We start from the raw sequence: 17,516 nt of genomic DNA on the forward strand, positions 1-17,516 counted from the left end.
TTGTCCTGGAAGTCCTACACATTTTAATTAGACAAGAATTAAGTAACAGTTATAAGATAAGAAAAAATAAAAGTGCTGTTTTACAATATTTAAAAGAATCCGCCAATTGTTAGAAATTGGACGTTTTCAGAATGTATGTTGAACAGAAGAATAGCCAAAACAGTTACATTTCCATATATTAAGTAACTATTTTAAAAAGTAATAAAATCATACAATTGCAATAACATAAACATCAGATACATTCAATATGGGCACATATAATAAATAACATTCACGACTCATTAGAAAAATTACAGATTACTCAAGAAGACCAACACAATACAAAACATATAAATAAATAGAAAAATAATACCGTAAATACACACAACACTTCTCAAATTGACCTAGAGATCCTGTGAAATTACAAGATTCTTCTAAAATGTTACAGAAAAGCAAAGGTACAGGCCATGTGAAGAGTAGAAAAATAAGTTGGAGGAAATTATTTTAACAACTATCAAGATGTATTATCAGGCTAAAGCAGTAGAGTGTTGAAAATTAACTTACACAGGAGGAGAGAAAACCAGCTACAAAGATCATTGCACCTGCATTGTAATTCCACTATAGAAACCTGAATTTAGTGCATTTGCATCCTGCAAATCCATTTTCTGTCTGTGTAGCATCTAGCTGTTGCCGCACCATCGTTATCGAGGTAAGCACACTTTTCATTTCCTCTCACCGGAAACCTACGATAAAGGGGTTAAACACTATGTGTTAAAAATTCCTGTGACTTGGGGGTCCTTGGGTGGCTCAGTCTGCTGAGTGTCCAACTCTTGCTTTCGGCCCAGGTCATGATCCCAGGGTCGTGGGATCAAGCCCTGCATCTGGCTCTGCACTGAGCATAGAGTCTGCTTAAGATTCTCTCTCTCGGGGCACCTGGGTGGCTTAGCCGGTTAAGCGTCCGACTTCCATTCAGGTCATGATCTTGCAGTTCATGGATTCGAGCCCATGTTGGGCCCTATGCTGACAGCTCGGAGCCTGGAGCCTGCTTTGGATTCTGTGTCCCCCCCCCCACCCCTCCTCCAACCTCTTGCCCCACCCCCCCCTCCCTGCTTCTCCCCCACCTGCACTCTCTCTCTCTCTCTCTCCTTCAAAATAAATAAACATTGGGAAAAAAAAGATTCTCTCTCTTCCCCCCCTCATCTTCTCCCCCACTTGTGCTCTCTCTCTAAAATAGAAATAAAAACAGTTTTTCTAAAAACTCCTATGATTTCTTCTTGCCTAATGACCCCTTTTTAAAAAATATCTGTCCAGAGTCCTAAAAAAATGTGGTGTGGCACAGACTTCTCTTGCTAAGGGGAAGATATCTGTACCAAATTGGACCATAACAGTCTCTCTTCCAAGAGTTTATACCTGTTAAACTGCCATTAACACAGTTCTATGTAATCAGTGGAACTGTCAGTTTATATAAGCCAATAGTCCTTAAGCCAGGGGCATTTTGCCTTCTGTTCCCCAAACACACAGACACAAGTGACACTTGGCAACATCTGGAGACCCTTTGGGTTGTCACAATAGAGAATTGCCTAATAAGTAGAAGCCAGAGACACTGCTCATATCCTCAAATGCACAGGACAGTACTCCCTCCCCGCAACAAAGAATTATTCAGTCCAAAATGTCCGTTGTGTTGCTGTTGGGAAATTCTAACATAAACTAAGCGGCTAAGTAGCTGGCGGTCACCGTGTGAGTTGTTATGCTAAGGTCACGTGTGCAGTAAATTTAGGCCTTTAGATCCAGCTTTCTATATTGCAAAATGGAAGATGTGAAGCCCAAATAAATTCAAGTTAAAATGAACAGTAAGTTGACCTTGAACTGTAAGAGATATCAGCAAACAGGGAGCATGAAGCTTGAAGAATAGATACAATTTGGAGAAGATAGGTTAAAATCAGGCAAAAGATTTTTGGCTTCTTCTTGGTCTGTGTTTATGAATCTCAAAATTCATATTTTCAAAATAACCAGCTAAGACCTTTCCTCTTAGATCCTGATTTCCAACCTCCCTTATTGACTCTTTGAACTGATCTCAATACATGATACAATTTTCCCGATCCCATTTTTCCAACACACACCGAACTCTTGGGTTTTAGAGAAATATAGCTAATCCTGAGGTTCTACAGAGGGTTGTGCTATCTAAATTTAAATAATTCCCCAAAGAAAGAAACTCACCATATTTTAGACATGGTTCCATTTACCCATTGTAGTGTTTGATTTTCTGTTATCTCCAGCCCAATCCAGTGATCAGCAGTGCATTTGTATCGCCTAAGAAAATCCTTTAGAGACAAAATAAATTGGATATATTTTTTTAGTTTTTAGTACAAACTATTGTGCTCCTCTTGCTTTGCAGTTTATGGGGAGCAAGACAATAGATGTCGCCAAAAAATAGCTATGGGATTTTGAAAAATGTATTTTACCCTCTGACCCTTAGGTTTCTTATCTGTAAACAAAGATATGAGATAAATTTTCTTAAGATCCTTTTTTGATTCCAAATTTATAAATATTCAATATGGAAAACTATTCCTCCAGGATTTAAAAATTTTAAACTTCTGGAAAGCCAGAGTTTGCAAGTGATTTCTCACACAGCCTTTCTTTAAAAAAAAAAAAAAAATATATATATATATATATAAACAGTATATATATATATATATATATATATATATATATATATATATACTTCTGATGAGATCATTCAGTAAAAAAATATAATTTTACCCTATTTTTCCTTTTCTCCTTATTCAATGTTGAAATTTCTTGCTACCTTGGAGCATTTTTACCATAGAATTATATATAGAAGGTTATTGAATCTATCGTGCCACTAAATATCTGGGAAACCATAACCTTGACATTGTATCACTCCATGTTTCAATTCTATGATAAATATAAGGGATACGGTTCACAACACTGTGGTCCATTCCCATCTATAACAGTGACACTAATAATCTTTGCATTTTAATATACCATTTTCTGCAGCATTTCATAAATTTATTTGAAAAAAAATTTCTCATTGAGCTAAGCTTTGGGTTTATAAAAGAACCAGATTAATCAAACACTGCCCCTGGATTCACAGGGTTTCATTTATGTTGAAGAAATTTATGTAAATATAGAGTTAGAAAATATTTTCCTGGCTAAAGAGAAGATTATGGCTATAACAAAAACAAAGTGAAAGTTTATTTTACAAGAAAGAAGTATTTGAATCCTTATGGGGCACTTGCATATAGGATGTGATCTAAGAGGTGTATCTGGAAGAGAAGAATAGAATATTCCATAATAAATACAGAGGACAAGGAAGAAGAGGACAGTTCATATTTTAGGCTTTAGGAAAAGGTTGTTTAAAGGCAGAAAAAATGCGAGAAAGGATAACCGTATTGACCACCAACAGGATATATGTCATCACCTAATTGGGAAAATTGAGCGGCACCTGGGTTAAACTTCTAACTCTTGATTTTGGCTCAGGTCATGATCCTAGAGTTGTAGGATCGAGCCCAGTGATGAGCCCACGCTCAGCGTGGAGCCTGCTTGAGATTCTCTCTCTCCCTGTCCCTCTGCCTTTCCTCCAATGTGCACAAGTTGTCTCTCAACAAAAAAAAAGAAAAAAAGAAAAAGAAAGAAAAAGAAAAAGAAAAGAAAAGAGAACAACAAAAGAAGAAAATTGGATGAGTTTCGGTAGTTGTGGTCTTAGTGACAGGGAACAGGGAGGTGAGTGTCCTAAAACCTATCCATGAAAAATGTTAATTGTTATTTGCTCACTAAAGGCATACCAATGTGGCCTCTTGTTAAAGATGCAAGACAACTTTACATTAGTGGGAATAAATATGAGCAATATTTCATGAAACAAGCTTCATCTCATTTTAACTAAAGAAAACATTTTGTAATTTAAGTAAGCATATATAATATTCTAATTAAGCTGTTTTAAATAAAGAGTCCTTTAAAATTCTTCCATAGATTATTTTGATCACTCCTTCGCAGATTGCTTTACCTCATTTTGTTTGTCACTTAAATTTTGCCCAGATCGTGTAGTACATGGTAGGCATCTATGACCTTCAAAATGTACCAGGAAATTGTAGGATCAAAGTCTCTTTTCTTGATCCAAAAAGTGTAATGATTCTTCAAAGATATGTTTAATGACTTCTCTTAGGTTCAAACCTAGTATTTTTGGTATGTTTTTGACCCATGATATTCACTATTTTTTTTAGTCTGTGCTGACAAGATTCCTGTGAGTGAAGATTCTAAAAATATTTTGCCTGATATTTCTTTGTCCCTCAAAACTTTTATGAGCACTCGTTATTTTTCCACCTTGCTGCTGATTTAGACATTTTTTCCCCAGGAGGAACTGTAAAGGGAAATTTAAGAATTTCCCAGAACATTCATTGCAAAAGTCTTGCAAAATTCGTAAGTGAAACTACTGACCAAGGATGCTCTTCCTATTAATTTAAGTCGGCATCTAACTTGTTGATTTGCTGTGTCCGCTCTTAACGTACCTAGTTTTTTTTTTTTTTATTCAGATTTCTCTACCTTTTGTTGCAAACAAAAGTTGAGTGTCTTCGCATTGATCTGTAAATTGCCCCAGTCTGGTTTGCACCCGTTTGAATTTGAACCAATCTCAGGTAGAGGGCAGAAATATATTTTGTTCCCCACAGAAGTAAGAAAATTCTCTTTTTAACAATTTTAAATGCCGTGCTGTGCTGCTTTACATTGTAAACCCTTTTTAATTGTGTATTATTCAAGTTATATTTCTTCTTATATTGACCCTTATTTTTTTTTTTTATTTGAGGATAGTTGGTATCCATTGTTACATAGTTTCAGGTGTACAACGTAGTGAGTCAATAAGTTTATACATTATGCGATACTCATGACAAGTGTAGCTATCATCTGTCACCATACAAGGTTATTACAATATCATTGGCTACATTTCCTATGCTGTGCCTCCTATTCCCGTGACTTATTCATGCCGTAGCTGGAAGTCTGTGTCTCCCAGTCTCCTTCACCCATTTTGCCCAGCCCCCCCATCCTCCTCCCCTCTGGCAACCATCAGTTTGTTCTCATATTTCTAGGTCTGCTTCTGCTTTTTGTTTATTCATTTATTTATTTTTTTAAATGTTTATTTATTTATTTTGAGAGAGAGTCAGCATGAACATGGGAGAGGCAGAGAGACAGGGAGAGAGAGAATCCCAAACAGGCTCCATGCCATTAGTGCAGAGCCTCATGGGGGGCTCGATCCCACGAACTGTGAGATCATGACCTGAGTTGAGATCAAGAGTCAGATGCTTAACTGACTGAACCACCCAAGCGCCCCCCATCTTTTTTTTTTAGATTCCACACATGAGTGAAATCATATCTTGACCATTCACTTTTTTTTTAAGTTTATTCATTTATTTTGAGAGAGAGTGAGGAAGAACAGGGGAGGGGCAGAGAGAGAGGGAGAGAGAGAAGCTCAAGCAGGCTCCACACTGACAGTGCAGACAGAGTCCTTGGGGCTCGAACTCACCAACTGTGAGATCATGACCTGAGCCAAAATCAAGAGTCTGATACTTGACCCACTGAGCCACCCAGGCGCCCCTTGACCCCCTTGGCTTTTAAAAAGACTAAACAGGAGTAAAAGCATTTGCTTATTGCATACATGATTCAGGGAAAGAGTAGATTTCACAAGTGCAGAAGTATGTAGTTTTGCAATCCTTTATTAAAATTCTTGGAGATTTCTTTCCCTCCTGGGATTTTTGCCATGTAAATCAGTATTTATTAAACAAAGATCCATAAAACTTTTAATTTGTACCTGCCTTTGTGGTATAGCAAATGCAACAATTTCAGATAAAACACAGTGTGTGTTCACTGGAAGCCCGTGCTTCAATCTAAGAAAACTTTCCATCACATCTGCTGGTTGTGAGTGCTCCAACAAAAGCTGCTAAGGGATCTCAGAGACAGACAGCAAAGCAAGACTGAGAAGTCAGAGGAAGGTTCCTCAAAGGGGGTAGCCTGGAGAATCCCATCCTTCGTGAAACAATTATGTCTTTGTGGAGTGTTGGCTTTTAAAAGGATCCCAGGGGCATCTGGGTGGGTCAGTTGGTGAAGTGTCGACTCTTGGTTTCGGCTAAGGTCATCATCTCACGGTTCATGGGTTTGAGCCCCATGTCGGGCTCTGAGGTTGAAGCCTGCTTGGGATTCTCTCTCTCTCTCCCTCTCTCTCTGCCCTTGCCCCACTCATGCACTCTCTCTTTCTTTTTCTCAATAAATAAATAACTTAAAAACAATAAAAGGATTCCAAATTTTGTGAAGTTATTCTATTTATACTCCTTAAAATATAAACATAGCTGTCAACTCTATTGCTTGATGTTAAGTCTTAACACTATTCAAACCGAACATCAGCAGGTTTTCCAACTTTACCTCACATGGCATGTTCTAAACATCTTCTTCATAGACAGGCATGTGTGAAAAAAAATTTACATTATCGTATCATTTGAATGCCCCTTCTTAAGAAATTTTGTAAGAATGGTGCGTTAAATTACCATTTCTTTTGTTGTGTCAATGATAGTTAGGTCTGCACCTCGAGTGATACAGTCATGTCTACTTGAATTCCAATCCCCTTCTTCTTTAGAGAAATAATAGCATTTTTTTTGGAAGCCAATCCAATCATCTGGGCAGAAATGATGAGTACGCAGACATTGTGTAGCTGGAAATGAGACAGACACATATATCAAAGACCAGATGAAACACTATGCCACCGTATTTTGAGATCAATTGGGGAAGACAAGGTCATGAGGTAAAAGATCATGATCACGACCAGAATTGCACATCTATCACACAACAAGGTGAAAACCAAATGTCACGTTAGTTGAAAAGATAGCAGTTCAGGATTTGACAGGATGCTGATATTCCTTTCAACTCCTACCTCAGTAATGCATCAGCCTTCATGGGGCTACTAGTGTGAGTTTATCTGTGTTAAGTCACCTTTACCGTCTTGGGGCAAGTGAAATATAATGAAATCCTAGCATTATCTGGGGTAATAAAAATACTAATTTATATTAGACTGTTATAATGGAGGACACATGTTTTAACCTCTAAGGAAGCAATGAAAATAATAAAACAGAATACAAAATTAACACTATGTGTGTTGACTGCTTATTGTCAACTAGGTGTCGCCATCACTCTATGGCTCTGAGTTAACCATTGAAAAGACTCTACATGAGATTTTGAAGGCGGAAGTAGGGCAGAGCCATTATTCTCAGAGACATAGGGCATAGGAACGTCCCCAGCCTTTTTTATTTTTTTGTAGTACTTTTTGCTTTATTTTATTATTTTTTTAAATATGAAATTTATTGTCAGGTTGGTTTCCATTCAACACCCAGTGCTCATCCCAACGGGTCATCCCAAGCTTTTTAATGAGTTTGCCTTTGGTACTCTTGACAGCTAGATGTATTTTTAGACTTTCCCCGAATCTCTAGGTTCTCCAAACACATTAATGCTTTAAGCCAAAGTCATCAGTAACTATTCCTCCTCCAGCTACACAGCTTTCCAGATCATCACTCGCCGGCTCCTGCCACAGCCATGTTATCCCTAATTCTCATATTAAAGTCCTGTTCTAACATTTTCCGAGACTATTTTCTTAAACGCACCCAGGCTGAATCAGTTTTTGGTACCAAAAATGGGTCTAAAGGAACAAAATCTTAAGGATGAGTATTAATTGTCCATGTGATTCTCTTTAGAAGCATGGATTCAAACACCAGTTGTAAAGGGGGTGCTGGTGATATGTGAAGGTAAAACAATTAAATTATCACCTACAGTCACCTGATGCCAAGCACCTATAGAAGGTGAAAGCTTTAACACCTTTTTCTTTTTTTTCCTTTTTCTTTTTTTTAAAATTTTAATTCCAGTTAGTTAACATGCATTCGCTTCAGGTGTACAATATAGTAATTGAATACTTCCATACATCCCCCTGTGCTCATCATGATACATGCACTCCTTAACCCTTACCACCTATTTAAACCATCCCCCACCTCCCTCCCCTCTGATAACCATCAGTTTATTCACTATAATAATTGTCTATTGCTTGGTTTCTCTCTCTCTCTCTCTCTCTCCCCCCCCATTTCTTTCCCTTTTTTTGTTTTGTTTCTTAAACACAAGATCATGACCTGAGGTGAAGTCAGACGCTTAACTGACTGAGCTAACCAGGCGTCCCAAGAAAATAAATTTTTAGATTAAAATTGTCTAAAAATTAAGAACTTCCATTCATTGGAAGACATCATACAGAAAATAAACTTAAGCTTCATAGTTAAAGAAGATTTTTACTATACTTACAATATTTACATAGTAGAAGACATTTACAAAATATTTTTATCTACTATACTAAATAACACTATGAATCAAACAAAAACTAAGGAGGTAACTCAACAAAAATATGGACCAAGTATCTGAATATACCCATCACAAAATACTGTGGCTAAGTGAGCAATAAATATGACAAGGAGTTTAACAGTATTGGTCATCAGGAAAATGTCGATTAAAGTCACAATAAGGTATCAACACACACTTATCAGAATGGCAAAAATGGGTAAAATTGGCAACAAAGTGTTGACCAGTATGTTAAAAAAAACTGGCATTCTCTTACGCTTTGGGCTGGACTATCTACTATCTATGGAAATATTTGCTAAAACTGACCTACGCATATTCCATGGCTTAATAATTCTTCTCATAAGTATATCCCACACAATATCCACTAGTCACTAAAAGGCTAAAAGTGTAAAGATGTTCAAAGCAGCATCATTTGCAGTAGTCAAAATGTGGCCCAACCTGAATGTCCGTCAAAATAGAGTGATTGATATAGAGCATGAAATACTCTATAGCAAGGATCTGAAAAGTACAACCTGAAGCCAAAATCAGAGATGAAAAGGTTTTTACATTTTAAAATAGTCAACAGTAAAAAATAATAGAAAAATCAAAACAATTAAAAGGGGAATAATATTTTGTGACATGTGAAAATTATACGCTATTCAAATTTCCGTGTCTAATTTCAGTGAAACACAGACAAGCTCAATTGTTTGTGAGTCATGGGCAATGTTTTCATACCACAAATGCAGAATGGAGAACTTGCAATACCGATTGTATGGCTAACAAAACCAAATTTATTTACTCTCTGGTTCTTTGCATGAACATTTTTCCAACCCCCTTCAATGAGTCAATGAACTTTTGCTACATGTTATATCACAAAAAACCCTACCAACATGATGTGGAACAAAGGAAACAAGATGCAGAGAATACATAAAAATTGCATGATCTTATTCATAGAAAAATGCTTAAATGGGCAAAACCAACTTATGCAACAGAAATCAAGATAGTGATTGCCATTGGTATGGGAATGTTGGATGGAATGTGAAATTATTCGGGTGAACGATTTCGTCTTCATCATTTTTGTGTCTCCCAATGCTTTATGTAGGTCATGTAATTCATAACAATCCATTCATTGACACTCCTTACGGATCATGAATAATGGGAAAAGAGTGAGAATAATGAGAAAAGATCATGAATGAGGCAGAAAAGAAAATGATCGTTCAGTAGGAAGCCCTAAGAGAGAAAAAAATAAGTAAAGACATAAAAAAATGTAATTTACTCACCCATTAAACTAGTTAGAAGAAGAAGAAGAAGAAGAAGGATGCTGGATAATATTGTCAATAAAACACACGTTAAACGAATCATCTTATACTTGTCCTTAATACCTGAAAAAAGTTGTATTTAGACAGGTAAAAGAAATACGAAATTTGTATTCATAATCATAACTAACAAACTTCTTTAGGCAATTTATTCTGATATTTCACAAGATGACACAAACATACTCTTTCTGCGTGTTATGTAGAAAACAACAACAACCTTGGTTTTTTTTGAAATGTCTTAGGATCATTACATTCAATCCACGTGTTACCATGCCGTGGATTTTACTGCTATAGTCCAAGGAATCAAATAGGTAGAATTGTTTAGGGTAGAATTTCTTTAGGCCTGGAGCCACCCCCAGGGCCTTCAGTATCTTTCTTCTATGGTGCAATATCAGCACATCCTAACAGTCCTTAAATATTTCTAAGAAATTCTACTTTCTAACTAATGAAAACTTTGCTTTGAAGGATAGATAGTATGTCATACATGAAAGTTCATGAAGATTTGGAATTGAGCTTTCTGCTACAAACAAGCAAAGGGAACTTGGACAAGACAGGTTTTTTTGTTTTGTTTTGTTTTGTTTTGTTTTTTTGGTCTGATAGTTCCTCCTCTGCAAAGTCAGGAGAACAGAATAAATATTCAGTGAAGAATTGTTTTTCTTTTATGAGTGCCCATTTGGGGAAAAATGGCATATAGGTTTTTTTGAAATAAAACACTTGTATCTTGTATTATTTTGTATGATTAGAAAGTATCCGCCCTTATTGTAAAGTTTTATTAAATTCTAAAAATTACAGGAGTTACTTTCATAGACGGGCATACTTATGGAGGGCGTTTATCGTTCCTATCTTTTCCACCTAGTGAAGAACTGTTCTGTTGTTGAATGAACTGTTTTTCCTTTGTGGATGAGTGGAAGATATTCCATTTAAAGCACATATCAATTTATACTACGTAGAGATAACCAGCATCATCTTTTGGGTTAACATCCTTCTCTCCATAGTTTCACATGTACAACATCTCCCATAAACACACAATTTTAAATGAGTGCCATCGTCATGTACCCACTGTTTTATATTCTAATGTTTTCGGTTAACAATTGGTTCTTCTCATGTGTGGTTGACCATTAAGAATGGCCCCCCAGTGAATCCTGTCCCCCTGTGCCCACCATCACTTTGCCACATTTTGCTGCTCCTGTCATCAAAAGATATACAGTGTTTCCCAACCCTTGAATATGAATTGCCTAATGCTTTGTTTCAATCAAGACGGTGGTAGAAGAGAACTGAAACTTCAGAGCCCAGGGCTTACGGGACTTTAGAATTTCTACTTTCACTGTTCTGGAATCCAGCATAACAGAGGGGACAGGAGACATTCCTACTGAATGTACCCATATTCCTAAACCATAGAACCACAGGCAATACAAGGATTGTCTTAAACCACGAAAATTTGGGGGTGGTTGTTCATTCAGAGCAATGGCTAAATTTATACGTAAGTAAAAGAATAATTTGACATTATAATTTTATTTATTTATTTTATGGGGTTTTTTAAAGGTTTATTTGTTTTTGAGAGAGGGAGACAGCACAGGCAGGGGAGGGGCAGAGAGAGAGGGAGACAGAATCCCAAACAGGCTCCAGGCTCTGAGCTGTCAGCACAGAGCCCAACACGGGGCTCGAACTCGCAAACCGGAGATCGAGATCTGGGCTGAAGTTAGACACTTAACTGAGCCACCCAGGCGCCCCTTTTAACAGCATAATTTTAATGGCTGATAATACTTTCATGTAGTTATGCTGTTGAAAAAAATAAAAGTCTTCTCATGGGTATTTAGGCTGCCCCACCCTTTTCAGTTTTATCCAGAACTAGCATGAGCATAGTTTAAATATCTCACATACTTGTCTAATTACCTTAAGAAAAAAAATTCAACGATAAGCAAACTGGCGTATATCAATTAGATGTTCTTCCACAAGTACTGCAGTAATCTACACCATCATGAGTAACATATGAAGATATTGGTACTCATAGAAATTCATAATAAAGTATTTTTTTAAAGTACCGTAAGGAGGGAGAGGGACTGCAACAAAGAGAAAACTAGCATTGTTTCTGAGCCACCAAAGTGTTATTATTTCAACTCTGTGAGAAAGATAATGGGGAATTATGTCTAACTTCGTGGATTTCTGCCAAATTTCTGAAAAGTCTGGTCGTTAGCTGTGCATTTCTTCTGAGCATCCGCAATTTCAAAAGCTCTGCAGTCAGCAAGGACTGTAGTATCTGCAATGCATCACGTTTGAACCAGCATGGTGTTTTTTTTTTTGTTCATTCTTTGCCAAATATTTAGTAATCACCTACGATGTGCTAGTTTCCATAAATTTAATAGTCCACACGAGACATGCATAATCTCTGCCCTCCTAGAACTTATATTTGGTGAAACAGACCCAGGAAACTGATGAAACCGAATTTAAAAGTTGCAAGTTGCAACAAGTGTGGGAAGGCAATAAACGGGATGCTCTGATTGATAAAAGGGAAAATGACAGGGAAAGGTAGCCGGGAGCGCCATTCTGTGGAAATGACATTAACACCTGGACGGAGAACATGAGCAGCGGCCATTTATGTGAAATAAACCAGAAGTCGCCTTTTAAGCAAAGAGACCAGCAAATGCGAGGGCCTTGAATCAGGAAAACTTGAAAAGAATGTGGCAAAGTAACACGTGTGATAGAGCCCGAAGTAGCAGAGGATCGCAACTAGGTAGAAGGAAAATGATGCTCAGCTTTGAAACCCTTGCGAAAGAGCTTGAGTTTCTTCAAAGTATAACAGGAAGCCACTGAATTGTTTTAGGTAGGTGTTTGGCGTTGGCCACCTTTATGTTTTTAAAGTTCCCTATGACCCGTGAGCAGAGAGACTTTTTAGGGAGCTATAACTCCGACAAATCAAGTTACGATGATCTCTTAAACAGGGGTGGCAGCTGTGGAGATAGAAGCAAAAATAGAACCCTTGGAGGCCACTGGTATCCTTGATAGAGTGGTTTCAGAGTCATACAGAAGAATGTTAGACTGCTGGAAGTAACGAAGTGAAATCAGCAGGTGGATTCCAAAAACTTGTGCTGTGGGAATTAGAGGAAGCGAAGAGGTAGGTAGTCAGAATGAGATGAGCAGTTATTGTAGGATTTAAAAAAAAAAAAAAGATGCACCACTTAAAGTTTCCATGCATTTGGGGATGGTTAACATGGAAGGGATAGGTTGTCAACGCAGGCAGGAGGGAGAGGGAATAATTAAATTAAAAAGAAGAATTCTCAGGGTGCCTGGGTAGCTCGGCCGGCTAAGCGTCCGACTTCGGCTCAGGTCATGATCCCACCATTCGTGGGTCAGGGGTCTCGGCTGACAGCTCAGAGCCTGAAGCCTGCTTCAGGGTCTGTGTCTCCCTCTCTCTCCGCCTCTCCCCCACTCACGCTGTCTCTCTGTCTCTCAAAAATAAACAAATAAACATAAAAAAAATTCTCGCAGAGGGCAGAGGGGTTGTGGTCTGAAGTACAAATGGAGAGATTTCTAGGTACGAGAAATGACCCTACATCCAGTGCGGCAAAGGTCCAAAAGGGAAGAAACAAAACGCACATCTGTCTTTTCAACCTTTTGTTTCTGCCTATGCCGTAGTTCAGAACTTGAGTCCACGTTCTTTCTAATGGGGTTGTGATCGCCTTGCAAGTGCCACCTCATGCATTTCCCTGTTTCCTTATTAGTTTTTTTTTTTAAGTGTCAGGTGTCAAGAAAAGAAGTCGTTTTCTCCTTTTTCTCTGTTATCAACTAAGTCAACATGTCACCATGCCATTCTGTTTGTCTGGGAATTGGCAGAGTGGACGAAAGAGTCTCAGGTTCAAAATCTTGATCAAAGGTTTCTGGCGTATAAATTTATTTTCTTACCTATTGTGGGCCTATTATCTCCTCATCCATTAAGTGACACTATCTTTCTTTCTGGCTTTAATTAAAGAATATATATGTTGATACATTTCAGAAGGTCAGGCTTATCGTAGTAACTAAAAGAAAGCTTGTGGTATTTTTTTTTCTCATGTTACAGCTCTCCCATCTTTCCATATTTTATTTATCTTGTGGCGTGTGTGAAGACTATTTACCTCAATATTAAGTGGAATTTTTATTTTAAAAAAAAATTTTTTTTAACGTTTATTTATTTTTGAGACAGAGAGAGACAGAGCATGAACAGGGGAGGGGCAGAGAGAGAGGGAGACACAGAATCGGAAACAGGCTCCAGGCTCTGAGCTGTCAGCACAGAGCCCAACGCGGGGCTTGAACTCACGGACCGTGAGATCGTGACCTGAGCTGAAGTCGGACGCTTAACCGACCAAGCCACCCAGGCGCCCCTAAGTGGAATTTTTAAAACGTAATTTATTATTTTAAGTGGGTAGCCAGGCTCTTTGGAATCCTTACCTCCAGAATGATTGCCGGAAAAAACGCGAAGCTGCTTGAAATCAATGACCCTTCATTAAAAAAAAAAAAAAAAATCTAGCTTTTTAAGTGGCTTAATCCAAGAATCATGGAGGAGTTCTAAAAAGAGGAAGTGCCTCTGAAGGCAACACAAAGAAAGAAGGGCACGTACCTCCGGATACTATTAGAAATGCTAATTTGCATTATGACACAAGAGTCCTTTCCAGGGCAGAGTTGGTAGACGATGTATCTTTGTGGTGCATGTGACAACCTCAGATCCCGTGGGCAGACCATATCAGCGTCAATAAAGATGCTGGCGCCGTGAATGTGGTAAAGAAACACTGTGGCTTTTGTTTTAGGCGTAGCACAGAATTAGCAGGACTAAAATCAAAAGGCTAATCCCTGTTGGGATATATCTGGTCACAAATAATCAGAGAAAAGGAGTGACTCAAGACTCTTGATGCTTCTATGTTGCCTAAAAGCTGGGAAACTTCACATAACGCTGGAAGTACCTCCCTCCCCCCTCCCCCCCCCCCCCAACTTTCTCAATACCACCAATTGGCAAAGATTAAATGTCCTGCCAGCAGCTCATCGGGATGGAGACTTGGAGTGGCATTTCGTTTGATGTAAGGCACTAATGAATTGGACATTTATTGCACTTCTGAACATGCAGGTACATATTTAAACATGCTACCTGTTTATTCTCTAATTAATCTATCCATTTCCTGAGCCCTAAAATCTAATTTTCTACGTTCAATTTAAATAGCTTTCATTTTATAAGTTCCTTCTCTCTCAAATTATCCAAAAAACAAACAAACAAAAAAAAAAAAACCCCTGAAAATGTTTCCTTCCTGCTATGAATTTAGTATTGAGAGATGAATTTCAAAGAAATTGCTCAGCCCTCATAATCTGTTCAACAAAGGAATGTAAGAAATAGATAACATCCCAGGGTAACTCAGCAAAAACCTATTTAATTAATAAATGTAACTAAAATAGTTTTACACTCATCCCTATTGTAATCTAAACAGCTAAGGATTCCAATTACTTTCCCCATAGAAAAATTTCACGGACTCAAGTAATTAGTTTCAGTTTCTGAGCCTGATCTTCAAGCTGTCTTCCGCAGCACATATACTAAAATCATCTCTAATTTTCTCCAAGGAGAGATAAGAGGAAAGATCTAGGGTGACCAATAAATGTAAAACCAAATAAAATTCCTTTTCCCTAGTTGACAGCTATAGAAAAAAAATCATAAATTACCAACAAGCGGAATGAATAAAATAAAAGAAAAATGAAAAAATAAAATATTTAAAAATAAATTGTCCAATGCACTAAATTTAACAAGGGCTTTTTGAAGTTCAAATTATGCATCTATATAGGTTAAATATAATATATATAATATTATGTAGTAAATTACAGAATATACATAATATTTTGTACATATACATAATATATAAAATATACGTAATATATAATATACATAATGTATAAATTATATATATTTATATACATATACATAATATACATAATATATAAAATTTATTTATACATAAAATGTGTAAATTCACACTGTTTGAGATGTAAGATAGAAATTAACACTGATTGGATGAGTGGCTAGAAAGCTTTCTGTAAAACTTTTGGTTCTGATATTTTCATGTGATCAGCTAATATTTGATCCCATTGTCCCCAACCCTCTTTGATCTAACCTTAGACAAAATGATTACATTGTCAAAAAAAGAGGAATAAAGTATTTACACATTCTAACACAAACTGCAGCACTTTAGATTGCTGCATAAACTAGTAGGTTGAAAGAAATTAAATGGCAAGTGTTTAAAACCCACCATAATCTCGAAGCCATCCATTGTTGTATTTACTGCATTTTCGTTTCATTGCCTCTCTTCTTCACCTTTTTTATGACCCCTGTTGAAATAACTTTGAAAGCTTTTTCTGCTAGAGTTAGACTTCAGATCTTACATATTCCAAACTTGCTATTTAGTGCATCCAAAGCTCCCAAGTGGTTTTCTAGTTCTCGTTTTTTTAAGGTACATTTTCTTTTCTTATCGTGTGTAAGGTTGCCAGAGACATCTTCAAGGATGTCCGAGCACTAGCAACTGTTTCAATGAGAGCGGGAGAGGAGTCTACTTTCTGCTATTAAGCACCCCCAGAGTCCAATTTATCTTGACTCCACTCACTGTTAAAACACGACAAAAATTGGCCAGACTTTTCCTATTGTGTCTGCATTCTGCATGTTGAATGTGGACATGGATCAGATTTAACATTTTCTCCAGTAGTGGTTTTATTAAATACTTAGTAAAAATGAAATTAAATCTTGAACAGGTTTAAGCTGTAGTTAATCCCTCGCCACTATCAGTTCAGATAAGTCGATCTCCCTTTAAGAAGTCAAAACAGTCCATGGCAAATCTGAATTTTGTCATCACAATTTTCATTGTATGGAGACGTTAGCCCAAAAAAGGATTTTTCTGCCTTGATGGGGAAAAAAAAAGCAACAAAATCCACTTCATGCCTTTGAAGGCTTTGTTTAACACTGCATGTCAGAATTTTCATAAATAACCTTCGTTCTGAACAATTGTGAATGTCCTTACCTTGTTTCTTTTCGTCAGTTCCTTGATTGCTGCCAGCAGCCTGGGTAACTACAGGGGAGCTTTGTGTCATCCCGTCCAAAAGCCGTCTTCAAAGTTTTAAATTTAGTGTAAAAATGTTATTATTTGTCTATTTTCTTTTTATAGCAGCTTCACACTATGGTTACTCTACTTTGGAAAAACAAAATGAAAGTTAACAGCACATCTATGATTGAGTCAAACTGTTGTCTTCTCACCACAATATCTTCCTGTAAAATGAAAAAAAAAAAAAAAAAACATTACTAGAGAAGCAGGAAGTTAACTAAACGGTAAAGAAGTAACAAACTCATAGATTCTGACTTTCTCAACAGGGGAGTCCCATCGAAACATTCGAACAAAAAAAATATTCCAGAGGCTATTTTTCAATTGTTTCAAGAGCAGCACCTAACTAGCATCCTTCCAGGGCCATGGGAGATAAGAATATTAATTGATTAAAAGGCATGATTTAAGTCATCCTGTCTCAATGATCCTGTGTTTAGAAAGACTGTCTTAAAGATAATTAAAATTAAAGATAAGAAAGCTGTGTTTTAAATGGGTTACTGAAACGAGAACAAAAACTGTTTTCTCTCTCAGTGGCAATCATAGCCACAGGCACACCTACACCACCACCCCCCCCCCCCCCCCGCCACCACACACACACACACACACACACACACACACACATACACACACTGAACAAAAGAAAAAGAGGCAAATAAAGTTAAAAGGCGCTCAGAACGTTATCATCAAAATTGAAGATGGTAATGCTATTATGCTAGTATTAGGGTAGCAGGAAACAGTTTCCTTCTCAAAACTG

At 37.2% G+C, this 17,516-nt stretch overlaps 1 protein-coding gene across 2 annotated transcripts; it reads right to left on the minus strand.

Moving 5' to 3' along the window:
• Positions 1 to 17,149, minus strand: CLEC2B (C-type lectin domain family 2 member B). 2 transcript variants are annotated; one of them, XM_045464120.1, is made up of 7 exons: positions 16,685 to 17,149; positions 14,257 to 14,465; positions 14,088 to 14,137; positions 9,630 to 9,731; positions 6,528 to 6,691; positions 2,197 to 2,300; positions 1 to 722 (listed from the first exon to the last, which is right to left on the minus strand). In XM_045464120.1, the coding sequence occupies exons 2-7, from the start codon at positions 14,376 to 14,378 to the stop codon at positions 614 to 616; spliced, it is 651 nt and encodes a 216-aa protein (XP_045320076.1). In that variant the 5' UTR covers positions 14,379 to 14,465; positions 16,685 to 17,149; the 3' UTR covers positions 1 to 613. The 2 variants fall into 2 exon arrangements, with proteins under 2 accessions (XP_045320076.1, XP_045320077.1); XM_045464121.1 differs by lacking the exons at positions 14,088 to 14,137; positions 14,257 to 14,465 and having other exon boundaries at positions 16,685 to 17,136.
• Positions 17,150 to 17,516: the final 367 nt, after the last annotated feature.

Source organism: Leopardus geoffroyi, chromosome B4 (assembly GCF_018350155.1).
Source record: "Leopardus geoffroyi isolate Oge1 chromosome B4, O.geoffroyi_Oge1_pat1.0, whole genome shotgun sequence".
Lineage (NCBI taxonomy): Eukaryota > Metazoa > Chordata > Mammalia > Carnivora > Felidae > Leopardus > Leopardus geoffroyi.